At 45.3% G+C, this 13,962-nt stretch overlaps 2 protein-coding genes across 3 annotated transcripts in view; one reads left to right on the top strand and one right to left on the bottom strand.

Moving 5' to 3' along the window:
- Positions 1–50: 50 nt before the first annotated feature.
- LOC118426098 (G-protein coupled receptor 143-like) lies at positions 51–6,872 on the top strand. 2 transcript variants are annotated; one of them, XM_035835363.1, is made up of 9 exons: positions 51–284; positions 1,395–1,669; positions 2,279–2,394; positions 2,955–3,043; positions 3,565–3,657; positions 3,957–4,084; positions 4,480–4,588; positions 5,426–5,522; positions 5,798–6,872. In XM_035835363.1, exons 2-9 carry the CDS (start codon positions 1,432–1,434, stop codon positions 5,948–5,950), a joined length of 1,023 nt encoding a protein of 340 aa, XP_035691256.1. In that variant the 5' UTR covers positions 51–284; positions 1,395–1,431; the 3' UTR covers positions 5,951–6,872. The 2 variants fall into 2 exon arrangements, with proteins under 2 accessions (XP_035691256.1, XP_035691253.1); XM_035835360.1 differs by having other exon boundaries at positions 52–284; positions 1,398–1,669.
- A 3,021-nt stretch (positions 6,873–9,893) lies between these two features.
- LOC118415291 (glutathione peroxidase 3-like) overlaps positions 9,894–13,962 on the bottom strand; it is an 8,550-nt gene continuing 4,481 nt past the window's right edge. Inside the window, exons 3-5 of the mRNA XM_035819789.1 lie at positions 12,590–12,689; positions 11,616–11,755; positions 9,894–10,647 (exon numbers count right to left, since the gene is read on the bottom strand). Coding sequence (XP_035675682.1) covers positions 10,509–10,647; positions 11,616–11,755; positions 12,590–12,689 — 379 coding nt within the window. The 3' untranslated portion in view covers positions 9,894–10,508. The remainder of the gene's footprint in view (positions 10,648–11,615; positions 11,756–12,589; positions 12,690–13,962) is intronic.

The following is a 13,962-nucleotide window of genomic DNA, read 5'->3' as shown; positions in this document are numbered from 1 at the left end:
TAGCAGCAGGGGATTGGTTACTTTGGTTATTTTGCCTGCGGGTTTGAGTCACGCTTTTGTCAGCTGATGTCGGCATCACATGACGCTCCTGCCCAGTTTGCAAGCTTCGCTGTCGAGTAGTCTGAACTATTCATTGCTGCCACTCAATAACCTTTCCATTGACAGTATTCAACTGCTCTCACTACTGTTTCTGAAGGAAGTTTACAACATGTTGGGGTCCACCAAAAGGCACCCAGCGACGGCATAGGGCGGTGCCGTACATTGAATCAACGCGAAACTGAAAGGTACTCTGAGTTGAATATCGATTTCGGGCTGGGAATTCTATCTACGTGTAACGTTATATCACTCTTTAGACAGCATTGGCAATTTAGCTTGATACATCGATTTTGTCGTTTGTCTGTCTTACTACCTTGCATGCTAGTTTAAGGCATGCGCGATGATGTTGTACAGATACAAATGGTTTTCATTATTGAATGAATTAATGAATGAATGAAGACCTTTATTGCACATTATACTACAAATGTATATATAATAATGTCGACGTGGTGAACAATCAACATATATTTACGAGCGGGAATATTACCGCTATATATTGAAACCAGACGGTACCAAGCAATCCCTAAGGAAATAGGATTTGTACAATGTGTAGTCTGGGTGAAGTAGAAAACGAGTCACGCTTTCTTTTCTACTGCCTTTTCTATGATGACAGACGGGAAATTAAGCCTCTTTCGCAAAATGTTTGTCAAATTCCCAGAGGTCATCTGGGAAAGGGATGAATTCAGAATTAAGTGGAGGTTTCTGAAATTTCTAACTTCATACACAAAACATCGAACAAAAGAACAAGGCAATTATACACATGATTATACAACTTGTCTCCAAATATACAACTGCCGTTTTGTTTCCCTTATTTTCTGTATATATCTTTTGCTCTGTTCAGTTCTGCGAAATCTTGGTTTGATAGCTTTGATTTATGTCATTATGTTTTTTGTGTGTCTTTTTTAATGTGCCTATGTTACGACATCTGTTCTGTTACCTAATTTGTTTAGTAGTTTTTGATTATGCATTCTCCGTTCTCTTATGTTGTAATGTCCTCTGTTCATTTAAGTTGTATGTTGGTTTGTGTCCAATAAGCCCACGTGGACTGGGCGTTTTCAAAACGCATGACACCTTAATAAAATATAATTCATTCATCCATTCATTCATATAGTGATAGTTACACACAATCACTAGTAAAAGCGGGCTTCTGCTTGAAACTATCAAAAGCAAGGTTACTGCCCAGTACGAATCATCTTCCTAACGCCCGGTCCCCAACGGCATAACACAGGAAGTGTTCATACGACTGTGGTCCCTCTGCGTAGGAGAATGATTACGAATAAATGTTCGTTTTTACCCAGCAGTACGACTTTTGAGCGGGAACAGCCCACCGCGAACATGGCCTCGCTGCACGAGGAGTCGTTCTACTGCATCCCGGAGACAAAGCTGAGCCTGCCCGAGCGGCCGGCGTACTGCGGGGTGGCCATCGGCGCGGCGGTGCTGGGGCTCGGCGGGGCCGGCTGGCAGGTGGTGCGGTGGCGGGGGCGGCTCGCAGGGGCAGCGCAGCGGCGGAGACCGTCCCCCAACCCCGTCATCGTGTTCTGTCTCGCCCTGTCAGACTTCATGGCCTGCATAGGTGAGGACACAGAATTTCATTTAATCTATTGACACATAGTTATGCCTACCTGCCTAATAAAGTGCTTGGGCCAGAGACTGGCCCCTTGCTCCTCCCCGCCAAGATTCCCCAAGTCGCAAGGTCCTGTGCTCTAGTTTCCACAGTCTTAAGACTAGGCCCAGTGACCTTTGTGATCTGGTCCTTCCAACGCTTTGGAGGTCTACCATAGAAGCCATAAAACAATCAGTGACATTATACGGCGTGGTAAGTGCAAAATCAAGATCGTTTTCGTCAAATATCTTTTTTTTAAGTAACTAGATATGATTTTTGAAACGGTCAGATGTTCCAGAGTGCCTTTGTTTCCTTGTTTCCATTTTCTTAATTACCTTTTTAGCTTTATATTATCATTCTCAAGTAGTACTGCGTTTGTATCATTGGTAGGTAAGCTGGTCCTTCCAATACAGTCCTTCTTTCGACTGACGACACAGTTTTTCACGGTTCCATGTTTTCAACGTAACGCACGTTTCCAAAGCTGGACCTGAGAGCGGATTCTAGTCCTAAATCACATTTGACAATTTCGTCAGTTGGAAGAATAGACAGTTTATAAGTTCAACACTTTACAACACCTAGGAGTGATAGCCCGGGCCGTCGGCATCCTTGTGATAGACCCACCGCTAGAACTGGGCCCTGGCGTCTACGTACCAGCACAGGGCATCATGGCGATATATACGGGCAGTACTATAGAGGTAGGTATGTCCGGGCACTAGTTTAAGTAGAAGGTATAAGAGTCAGAATGATAAATTTTGTTTATCTCCAAGCGGAAGTATAGAATATCGTATCGTTCCTGTCTACCTTGTTTCTCCGACAAGTAACCATCTTATCAAGCTAGAAACGTGTGACGTTACGATTAATGGGAGCACATCTGAAGGTTGCAATGTGTTGCAGACTCGGAGGCCACATCTGTAAGTAGACCCTGAGTCTGCAGGGCAGTTTTGAGCAGGCAACGGGAGAGAGCACAAGTGTCATTTCGATGACGTAGGTTCGCATCCCACCGCTGCCACCAAATGTAGGGTAGCCCGAGCTAAGAGATACAGATATGAAGTTCTCGCGCACTGGGATACGACTCATGACTGGCTACAGCCACATGGTCAGAGGTACCTTGTTATCAACAGAAATGTGCAATTCAGCCCAGATGTGTTTTTTTTCTCCAAAATATGGTAGGACGTGGTCACAACAAGATTTACATTCTCACATCTGCTAGGGGGTTTCGCCTTTAAATGAAAGATGTCTGAATTTATTTCCGCAGATCATTAACCTGTACTTCTACAGCGCCACGTACATATGGACTCTGGTGTACGCGATAGACATAACCATGCAGCTCAAAAACATCGACGTGTAAGTGTTACCTAGAGTGACTTGTTTTTTCTCGTAAATTTGCCGAAATAGTGCTGTATTTAGTAAAATTTATGCTAAGGAATTCATGTTGTTAGGATATAGGAGGTTGCATCAGGGCCATCATACACACAAAGAATTATTGATAAAAATCAAGTAAATAAGTGGATTACACAACTGTCATTATCATCGTCGTCCATCTTCGTCATCAGTGGTAGCAGCGGCATTAACCATCTAGCCTGAGTACCATCCTCCGTAGTGACCGCTGGCTCACTACTTTCGCTTGCTAACCACGGAGGATGGTACTCAGGCTATTATCCATCACCATTATCATCAACATTATCATCATCAGCATTCCTTATCTATTTTACCAGCGGATCACAGCTAGGGTCTACAGTTCGTATAGATAGAAATAAAAAATGGAAATAACTGTTTAAATGGTATTACGATGTATAAACATAGTGATATCCGTAAACGATTGGCAGATAAATGTTCAGAACAATCCCCCAATGTTTCGTCCCTAGCCCGATGTCTCTGTACCACGTGCTGTGCTGGACAGCCCCGGTAGTGTTTGTGGGGCTGAGCATGTTCAGCGTCTTCTTCGATGTGCCCTTGGCGTAAGAACTCAATTTTTCTTTATTATCGGGTACGATGAATTACTAGTATGTGACAGACTTCGACCAGGGTTGTTACATACCACCGTGTTCAACATTGGACTCCAGACTGAAGAAAAACGATACCAATAGCAATGATCTTTATTGCATATTCCTACCGAAAGGGCCGAATGTAGTATATTGTATAGTTAAAAGAGAAAACAGAAAAACATGTATTGTTGTCCACTACCACTGCCTTGGTCAGTCACCTCTTATCTTTCTTACAACAAATTTTCCATCTTCCATGTTGTGCTGTGTTCCAGCCCGGGAGGGGACATTCAGCAGTGCGCCTCAGGGTTCCACCTGGTGTTACACTACATCTTCTCGTACACGCCGATCGTCACTGTCATGCTGGCCAACCCAGCCATCTACATCACTGCCTCTAGGCTAAGTAAGTACTTCAAGGAACACGCATCTGTTTCTGTATCCACGTAGCCGGTATAATAATTACCACCATTGGGCGTAACACACCAGCTTCGCAGGCACACGGCACGGTAGCAGCTGGTTACATTACACAGAACGACCTGTTACACTTTTGCGTATCTGACTGCAAGTGTTATCTAAAGCTACCGAGAAAGCTACCGAGAAAAGAATGCACAAAATAAGGTCCGTATCTGCACGTTTTATTTAGGTAAATGTGGACGAAAAGTTGTCCTTTAGGTTCGATAACTAGGCTGCATATTAACATCAAAGTAAAACATACAACTTCTTCACCACAAACTTAACCTGAATAAAAGGAATGCCAATACGGAGCATTTTACATTACTATTGTTCCTACCATTCTAGTTGAGCTCACAGTACCGCCCATGCTCGGCAGATACACGCAGAGAGAGCGGCAGGTCATCTCCGCTATCAAAATCAAGTTCCTCCTCATTGTAGTGGTCTTCACTCTGTGGTAAGTTACGTATATATTTGATTCTAGTATTTAGGAGCGGAGGACCAGTCTCTCTTCGCGACCGATTAGCTTTTAAGTTAAGGATTTTTAAGCTCTCCGTTGGTGTTAGAGTAGCCTGTACTCCAGCCTTGTTCGTTTGGTCCGCTTCCGAAGTTCGCTGCCCTACCCGCGAACCCCGCGAACAAGGCTGGACTCCAGGCTAGTGTTACGTTATAGGATTATAGGGGAAGAGTATGGGAATACTGGAAATGCTCTGACACCTAGCCTAACAATCAATGAGGCCGGATCTGTAATGATACGTAGCTTTTCAGCATTTAATTGGCCTCGATAATACAATAGCCCTAGGTGCAGCGATACAGATAGGACTGTATTAAATGAGGTAAGGTTTTGAACCACTTACACCGGGAAGGATGGCCGACCTGTACTCTTTTCGAAAAGTGTGGTGTGTCTGCCCTCAAAGACGAAAAAAGCAATGGAAATTAGCCAAATAGTCTGAATACGTTACAAAAGGAGTTTGCCGACTGTACTTCTTATAGGCAACTCAAGAATCCCGATATAGACTACAATGGACGTGATACGTAATTGCACAGATGTCTCCAACGGCCTTGACACACTCCGAAACTGGTTCCTCCTGGCGATTTGCCGGTCGCACGTCCTGCATGTATAAATGGAAACAGATGTGTGGACCCTGTGAACTTTTCGCAACCTTGTGAACTCTATAAAGTTTTCCCGAGTTAATCCAGTTAGGGCATCATGCAAGCCATATTTCATTTGGTTTGGGGCCAAGTGCAGCAGCCAGCGTGTCAACTACCTGAGTCAGTATTCTTTCCTTTCCAGCTGGCTGCCTAACGTCATCGACGGGGTGATTCAAATCGCCAACCTGATCCAAGGCGAGCGCATCGGGGACAGGTTCTTAGCTTTATGGATCATCGAGGTACTGGTGGTTGCAATTTTGATACAAGAATGGACTCATTCGAGCCAAGAACATTTTAGATTCATAGAGTTTTTTATGCCGTTTTCTTTTAATGTTTTCGCAAAGGAATTGATCTTACTGAAGTTATTATCCATGTCACTTTAACGCTTTTAATATGCTGGGTACCTTTTAAACATGCCTGTACCCGCTGTAAGAAACTATATTTCAGCTGTTGTGTTGCAAGAGTATTTTTCATCACAATAAATCCTTTCTCTTTCTGTTTTCCCCCGGCCCAGGCTGCCCTGAACCCGCTGCAGGGCCTGTTGAACTGCCTGGCCTACGGGCCCGCCACCTTCCAGCAGTGGCTGATGGGAAGGTCTGGCTGGCTGCTCAGGAGGCGACCACCCGTCAACCTCCACCCCAGGGAGGCCGACCCGCTACTGAGGTGATGTGTCACAGGAGGAACACTAGAACACCCCGGTCTCGACTCACTTGAACCAAACAGACCACAGCATTACAGACCTTGAAGTCCCTGGCATCGAGAAACTCCGTTACACAGGAAATAAAGACTCCACAAGACAAGGCAACGCCGCTTACAACGGGAATCCTGCTGGATACACCGACTTACGACTTAGGACAGTACATCGAGAGGGCCTGAACCGGGAGTCCTTAGAGATCACAGGGGTTTAAAGAACAGCAGCCTCGTCGTGACAGTAACCGAAAGAACACTTAAATTGTTGTGGTTCTACATAAGTGCATGGCGGTCATGTACGCCTCAGCTACGTCTTTGACATTTTACTATCAGTAGAGTATGGCTCTGAAAACAAAACAAAACGGAATCGAAAAATGAACAGGACGCGTGTATACCTGGATGTGTCCATATCCCAGTACTATCTAAGGAGAGAGTGTTGATTTGGTTAGTGAGTCCGTGAACAGGGTAACTAAAAAAGTAAGAAATGGACTTCTCTGATTGCTGATCGCACAGTAGATAGGTATGTAAAAAGGTACTTTCTAGGAAGGAATCTACGTCCGTATGAAGGATGTTTTAATGCTGCTGAAGATTCTTATTAGTATTGGTGCAACAGTGTAGGTCTTTGAACCTTCGGGATCCTTTGGGACTGCAATTTTCAAGCATGTAATACATTTGTATAAGGGCTTAATGAGAGGTGGGGTAAAGCATAAGGACAAATAACTGTTATAGATCTGCTTGTTTTGTGTCGGTAGATTTGGCATTCTCTGAAGATCCTGAGGCCCGGGGAGATACACGTTGATGCATGGTGACGTTACAATACATCTGTGGTTTCATTTCTGCTGTTGTCTGCTACACGTACATGTATCTCCAAGCAGATATAAGGATCGGGCTCATTCTCAGTGTTTTACGCATGTGTTTTTGTTGTTGTTGTTGTTGCAACATTCAGTACTATTTTCTAGTACTACACCTTTCAAACGAATCACCCCTATCTTCATGTAGTCCGGGTACCAGCCTATAACCTAACCTCTCCCGACACGACTTCTCTGTTTGATGTATCTCCTGGAAACGGGCGCCCATCAGGGACTGGTGCGGATTAGCGGTGAGGCCTGAGGGGGAGTTACAGGAGGTAGTTGTCGACATGGCTGAGGAATCCGCGGCATACTAGTATTCCTGATACTGACATGACTGATAAACAGCGTAGGCCTCCCCTACGCCAAGGTCTGGTTAGGAACCCCAGTTCTAATCGGTCTTGGCTGTTTGTAAGTTGGCTCCCACTGGTTTGAGCAACATTAGGCGACCTCTTTCAGGGCACATCTGGCCTTCCACATTCTATGATTTCTAGGGTAAAGGTGTTAGATATAGAAACAAGGTAAGCTAGATAAGGGTCAGATAAGATAAAGCTCCTCAGTTGGGGTGAAGCTTGATGTTTTTCTCGAGTAACTAGTGGTAGAAGAGCAATGGGCTTCGATGTGACTAGCGTTTTCAGGACACACGTACCTACTCTTATCGATGCGTGTGTGGATCTAAGGCCTGATACAAGCTCACAAGTAGGTTACGGTCGCATTTGTCTCGTCACGAAAATGCAAATGAGCAAACGCCCGATTTCACGACCACGAAATTGGAATATGACCTGACGTTGCGACGCCGCACGTGAGTTGCCCAATCCCGGCACGCGAGGAAGCCCAGGACAGCGACCGTGCCCCACGACGTATGTCTATGATTCTCAAACTGACAACATACAATTGACGAATCGCTGGGGAAAATGATGCCCCACGACGTAACGTTATGTCTATGATTCTCAAACTGACAACATACAATAATTGACGAATCGCTGGGGAAAATGATGCCCCACGACGTATGTCTATGATTCTCAAACTGACAACATACAACAATTGACGAATCGCTGGGAAAAATGATGCCCCACGACGTATGTCTATGATTCTCAAACTGACAACATACATCAGTTCTGTCATATCTGATTTCTGACAGTGCTACCGTAATGATGTGAATATGTGACATATGACAATGCGAAGAACTAATTCTGTCATCTGCCCTACTATGATGACCTAAAATATGACCTATGATTTTAACATCTAACATCTGACAATGGTCCTTACAACCGGTATCAGGTTTTTAATCTAACATCTGACATTGGTCCTTACACCAAGTCAGGTTTTTAATCTAACATCTGACATTGGTCCTTACACCAAGTCAGGTTTTTAATCTAACATCTGACATTGGTCCTTACACCAAGTCAGGTTTTTAATCAAACATCTGACATTGGCGATTGGACAGTGCTACAAAAAGTGTCAGATGTTAGACTAGAAATCTTACATTGGGAGGATGATTGTCAGATGTCAGACAGGAAATCTGACAATGATATGAAAAATGTCAGGTGTTAGATTAAAAAATCTGACATGGCATAAGGACCAATGTCAGATGTTAGATTGAAAACCTGACATGGAGTAAGGGCCAATGTCAGATCTTAGATAAAAAAATCTGACACCGGTTGTAAGGACCATTGTCAGATATTACTAGATTTAAAATCATAGTAGGGCAGATGACAAAGTTGTCAGTTTGAGAATCATAGACAAACGTCGTGGGGCATCATTTTTCCCAGCGATTCGTCAATTGTATGTTGTCAGTTTGAGAATCATAGACATACGTCGTGGGGCATCATTTTTCCCAGCGATTCGTCAATTGTTGTATGTTGTCAGTTTGAGAATCATAGACATACGTCGTGGGGCATCATTTTTCCCAGCGATTTAAATCGTCAATTGTATGTTGTCAGTTTGAGAATCATAGACATACGTCGTGGGGCATCATTTTTCCCAGCGATTCGTCAATTGTTGTATGTTGTCAGTTTGAGAATCATAGACATGCGTCGTGGGGCACGATCGCTGTCCTGGGCTTCCTCGCGTGCTGTGTTGTCAGTTTGAGAATCATAGACATACGTCGTGGGGCATCATTTTTCCCAGCGATTCGTCAATTGTTGTATGTTGTCAGTTTGAGAATCATAGACATGCGTCGTGGGGCACGATCGCTGTCCTGGGCTTCCTCGCGTGCTGGGATTGCATAACCCACGTGCAGCGTTGCATCGAAAGGTCGTCGTGGGGTATCATTTTTCCCAGCGATTCGTCAATTATTGTATGTTGTCAGTTTGAGAATCATAGACATAACGTTACGTCGTGGGGCATCATTTTTCCCAGCGATTCGTCAATTGTATGTTGTCAGTTTGAGAATCATAGACATACGTCGTGGGGCACGATCGCTGTCCTGGGCTTCCTCGCGTGCCGGGATTGGGCAACTCACGTGCGGCGTCGCAACGTCAGGTCATATTCCAATTTCGTGGTCGTGAAATCGGGCGTTTGCTCATTTGCATTTTCGTGACGAGACAAATGCGACCGTAACCCACAAGTACACTGGGCCACCAGGTTTACGAACCCATCTGTGATACCCTGGGAGCACTAGCTAGGCCGTCAAACTCTCTCGGCTCAGCTCCCTGCATGACTACTCCCCAGAGTGCTTATGTAAGGTCCTCGGGAAGAACTGCATTGACTGCGAACAAATTCTCTGCCGGGCCTGGCTACGGCTGGCTCCCAGGCCCGGAAGGACGAGGTTTATAATAAAACGCAAACACAATACGTTAGAATTTCAAGTCAGCACATTAACTACAGAAACTACAAGTCGGATCATTCTCCACTGTTTACCATGCCCTTTATAAGATGCTCACGATTATCATACGAACAAGAAGTTGCATCAAGTTTATAGCAGTAAAAAACAGCCATATACAGGATCATACAGAGCTTTGGCTCGAAACCTCGCCCTATATGGATTCAGGGAAATCGATCAGCACGCAAACTAGATGCGCATCCAGACCAACGCGACAAAAAGAAAAAAAAGCCAACAACACTGAAACCTTGTCCGTGAAAGTGTTGGTAAACGTTTATTCTACATTGTTGAACCCAAACAACGCCGGATGTCGCCCCCCTCAGCTGAATGCACGAAGGCCGAGGAAGGTTCCATCCACATCTGAGGGGACCCCCCGCGGTGCGGTTTGTGATTCCCCTCGTCATAGAGTTGTCGGGCCCAAGAACTAACGGTTTACCAAAGTACGCACTTTCTCTCTATATATATGATATTCCATTATCGAAGAACTGAATGACTTCAAGAAATATCAACGTGATTACTTCTATTTATATAATTATGGAACTGTTCTATTAGACGACCATAACGCTAGTTTATCTTTATCTCCGGGGTAACGTTTATCCGTTGTTCAGAAAACTGGGTGTACGTTTGGGATATCAAGTCGACGGACAACGTTTTCAAAGTGAAATATTTTTAAAATATTGCAACTAGAAACCACAGTCCTTGCTGACCCTAAATACCCTCAGTTTTTAAATACAACGGATATATGTTACACAGTGGATAAAGGTGAAGTAGCGTTAAAAGCTCAGGCTAGATTGTTGAGGGAGAGGCTGAGTGTTGACGGAAAAGGAAAAAAAATCATGGCTGGCCTCTAGAGTAAGGAATGTTTAGTTAAGCCAGGACATTAGGCCGGTGTCCCTTGCGCTCCTGGCGCCCGAGGTGTCGCCCCCGTGCGTGTCGTTCCAGCTCTGGATGAACTCCTCGATGACGGACTCCAAATCCTCCGGCGTCACGTAAGACGAAAACCTGAAACAGAGAGGCATCGATGGAGGTTAGACATCCAAGTAATAAGATACGTCAACTAGCAATTACTCAAGCAACATGATATTGCTTTTAAAACGGTCAGAAATTTCAGGTAGCGTCCACATCCACATAATCTCCAAGCAGATCCTACAGTACCATAAGATAGTATCAAAAGCTGGTAAAGTTAGCCTAAGGAGTGTAGCTGGCCCAGGAGCGTGCATAAATTTGGCCGCCAGTGCTTGGAGATTACATCCACAGTGTCACTGACGAAAGGTACATGAAATGTAGTGGATGCTACCTGAAACGTCTGACTGCTGTTTGCCCTGTAAATGAGAGAAAGGTCGTCGCGCTGAGGATCAAAGACTAGAATTTGTGTTTTCTCGGAGAGGCACTGACAGGGGTGCCTCTGTGTAACTGTTGTTGTTGACCTGCACCTCTTTCGTCCCAAGATTGAGTCCTTCTTCTGCATGTAGACACAAGATTAATGTTGACCTTCGATCTTAAACCAAAAACACACTCTCGCACAGAAGACAGGCGTCCTCGGCCAAGATGGAAAGGGGGTTTGCCAAGGAATTGAGTTTTTCCCGGTACAAATCTGTGGCTTCGGGGCCCGACCGGGCCAACACCAGCATGCACGGGCAACGGCGCAATAGGGACCGAAGCATTACGCGTGACATCCAGGCTACTGGCCCCAGTTGCAGACTTTGAACGGGGCTGGCTTTTTGGGGGGGGTGGGGGGGTGGGGTGGGGGTGGGGGCTGGCGCTGGTTCGCGAAGGAAGTTTGCCGAGGAAGGGAGACGGGAAAAACTCCATTCCCCGGCATTAGACAACTAGCCAACGTTGAAAATCGGAAACAAGCGCCCCCACACCTCTAAAAAGCCAGCCCCGTTCGAAGTCTGCAACGGAGGCTTTCATGCTAAGGAAGGCTAACGAGATTCTAGACTAACACTAAACAGTACTGCACCACTTACCTCTTGACTCCTCTCCCTTCCGGATCCACCAGAAACTTCTCGAAGTTCCAGCGGACGTCGTTGACCTTGAGCGGTTTCCAGTATAGCCTGTCTTTGTCGCCTCTGATGCCCATGACGTCAGAGATGGGAGGGCAGCAGCTCTGGTGACAAGAAATATTCGACGTTGATGGTAACAAGACAAAATCTTTGAGAATAGCTGAATGCTCAAACTTTAAGGAAGATGGTAAATGTGAACGAAATAAAGATACAGAGGCAAGTCAAGAATAACAGCGACGTTCTTTTCACTGAAAAGGCGTGAAGGAAATCATGTTTGGAGTTAAACTTACTCAGCTCTACAATTCACAAATGGAATGAAGAAGATACTCAAGAAACGGACAGAATACTACTCAGACTATACTGGACCTCTTGGTTCAATCAAATAAAACATGTCATTTTTGCTCCTCAACATCTCAAGGTTGGTCTGTAGAAAATTTGCCAATGGGAAACGCTTCACACCACTTAAAGCTAACTAGTTGCTTGGAGGCTGTATTTCCAGACTGCAGACATTCCAGAGAAAAACAACAGTTCCCCGTGACTCTGAGGAAACCCAAACAACTTTACACATGCAGAAAGACACACCAGTTACCGTCCAGGCGCGAGGTCTAACTTACCGTGGCCGACACGTACACTGAGCAACAAATTTAAACCTGTTAACCTGCTCAACACACCAACTTTCCCTGCATAATACACCTACTTACGTTAAGATGGGCCACTAATTGTAAAATTGGAGGGTGCGACAGAAAATAGGTAGATGTGTCACGCAGCTATTATAAATGCTGGTGTGTGGCGCAGCGAAAGTAGGGGTATGTGGCACAAGCAAAGCATGTGTGTCGATGATCAGGCAAAATAGGTGTGTGGACTGATGTAAACAAGTGTGTTGTCCGTTGCACGCGTCGGCCACGGTACTAACTAATGGGCTCCTGTGGTGACCTCACCTTTAGATAAGTGAAGAGCGACTGTTCGTTCTCCCCGTTGCAGTCTCCCTTCTGGAACATGGTGAAGTTAGGGACGTAGTCGTTCCCCGGACGGACGTATCTGTTGAGAAGGGAAACATGGCGGAGTAAGAAACTTGGCACTTACTATCAAAGTGCAAGTAAAGGTAAAGGCAGTCCTGTAACCTTTTAGAGACCGAAGGGATAGAACCGGGTTGTTATCCACTGTGTCTAGGACCGCGGCAACCGAAGTTAGGTAACCATTTTTACACCTGGGCGGAGTGAGGAAAGTCGTGTAAGATCAGTAGTGCCACCGGACCTCTACGTCTAAGATATCGAGTTCTATTTCCGTTTTACTATCTGCAAAGGACTACAAATAACTGTGGTTTCATTTTTCTTTCTCTTCTCTTACTACGCCATGTGGCAGTTTAGGGAGAATGTTCAAAGAATCATTCCGCACTGTCAATGGTGCATGTGTCGGCGGCCATCTCTGTTCCGAAACCCTTGGGCCACACAACTTTGATCAACTTTGTGCAAACACTACATCAGCGGGCTTGTCCACTGGCAGTTTTGAATGAATGAGCCCAGAAGAAGTTATGTACAGACCATAAAGAAATATCAAGCTTTTGTCTATCTAAATAAAGTCAAGACTCCATTCAAGAACATGTGCAATGGTCGAGCGATTACTACTAACAATGATAAGAAGTGGCATGGGTGAGGCGTACGGTCTTTCACGAATTGCCCTTGTACTTTAAGAATGTTAACTGTTGCCAACAAGAGGCCCCACTTCCAGAACCTTCCAAAACCAAGAATGTTTAGCTGTCAAACCGCCAGGTTTCGCGGGTCTGTCGTCGAGTTGAGGTGACCCGAACTTACCGGGCGGAAGCGAGCTGCGCTGCCAACAACAACACAACTACGCCGTCCAAGGCTGTAGGTGATCTCAAAGCAGATGCGACCATTGCTCCAACCTGTTTTGTACGACTCCATGTAGCCTACATGCCAGGCAGTTTCCAGAACCTACACAGGCTGGCTCTTCGACTCGAGAGCCAACATTGTGGCTCCCATGAGTAGCCCGACCCCACCCCGAGATAGTCCGTGAGAAATGTTTGTAACTCATGGAAGGGGGAGCGATCTCGAATAAAATTTACTTGGGGGCATTTTGGCTGGATCAAGAATCTAGGAACCGGCCTTAGAGAGCAGGGAGACAGTCTGTTACCCAGGCTAGCACGGTCCTCTCGAACACCAGAAAGACGCCCACAACGACGAGAGTGAAATATGTACAAAACACGCGATAAACAATCTGGAGAAAACATCTGCTGTTTGTGGCGGATTATCAATGCTTAATTTCAGCCAAGCCGTCAGTCTAGAAAGACTCC

The sequence above is a fragment of the Branchiostoma floridae genome, chromosome 1 (assembly GCF_000003815.2).
Source record: "Branchiostoma floridae strain S238N-H82 chromosome 1, Bfl_VNyyK, whole genome shotgun sequence".
NCBI lineage: Eukaryota > Metazoa > Chordata > Leptocardii > Amphioxiformes > Branchiostomatidae > Branchiostoma > Branchiostoma floridae.
Note: the sequence above shows the minus strand (reverse complement) of the source record. Positions and strands in the feature narration are given on the sequence as shown.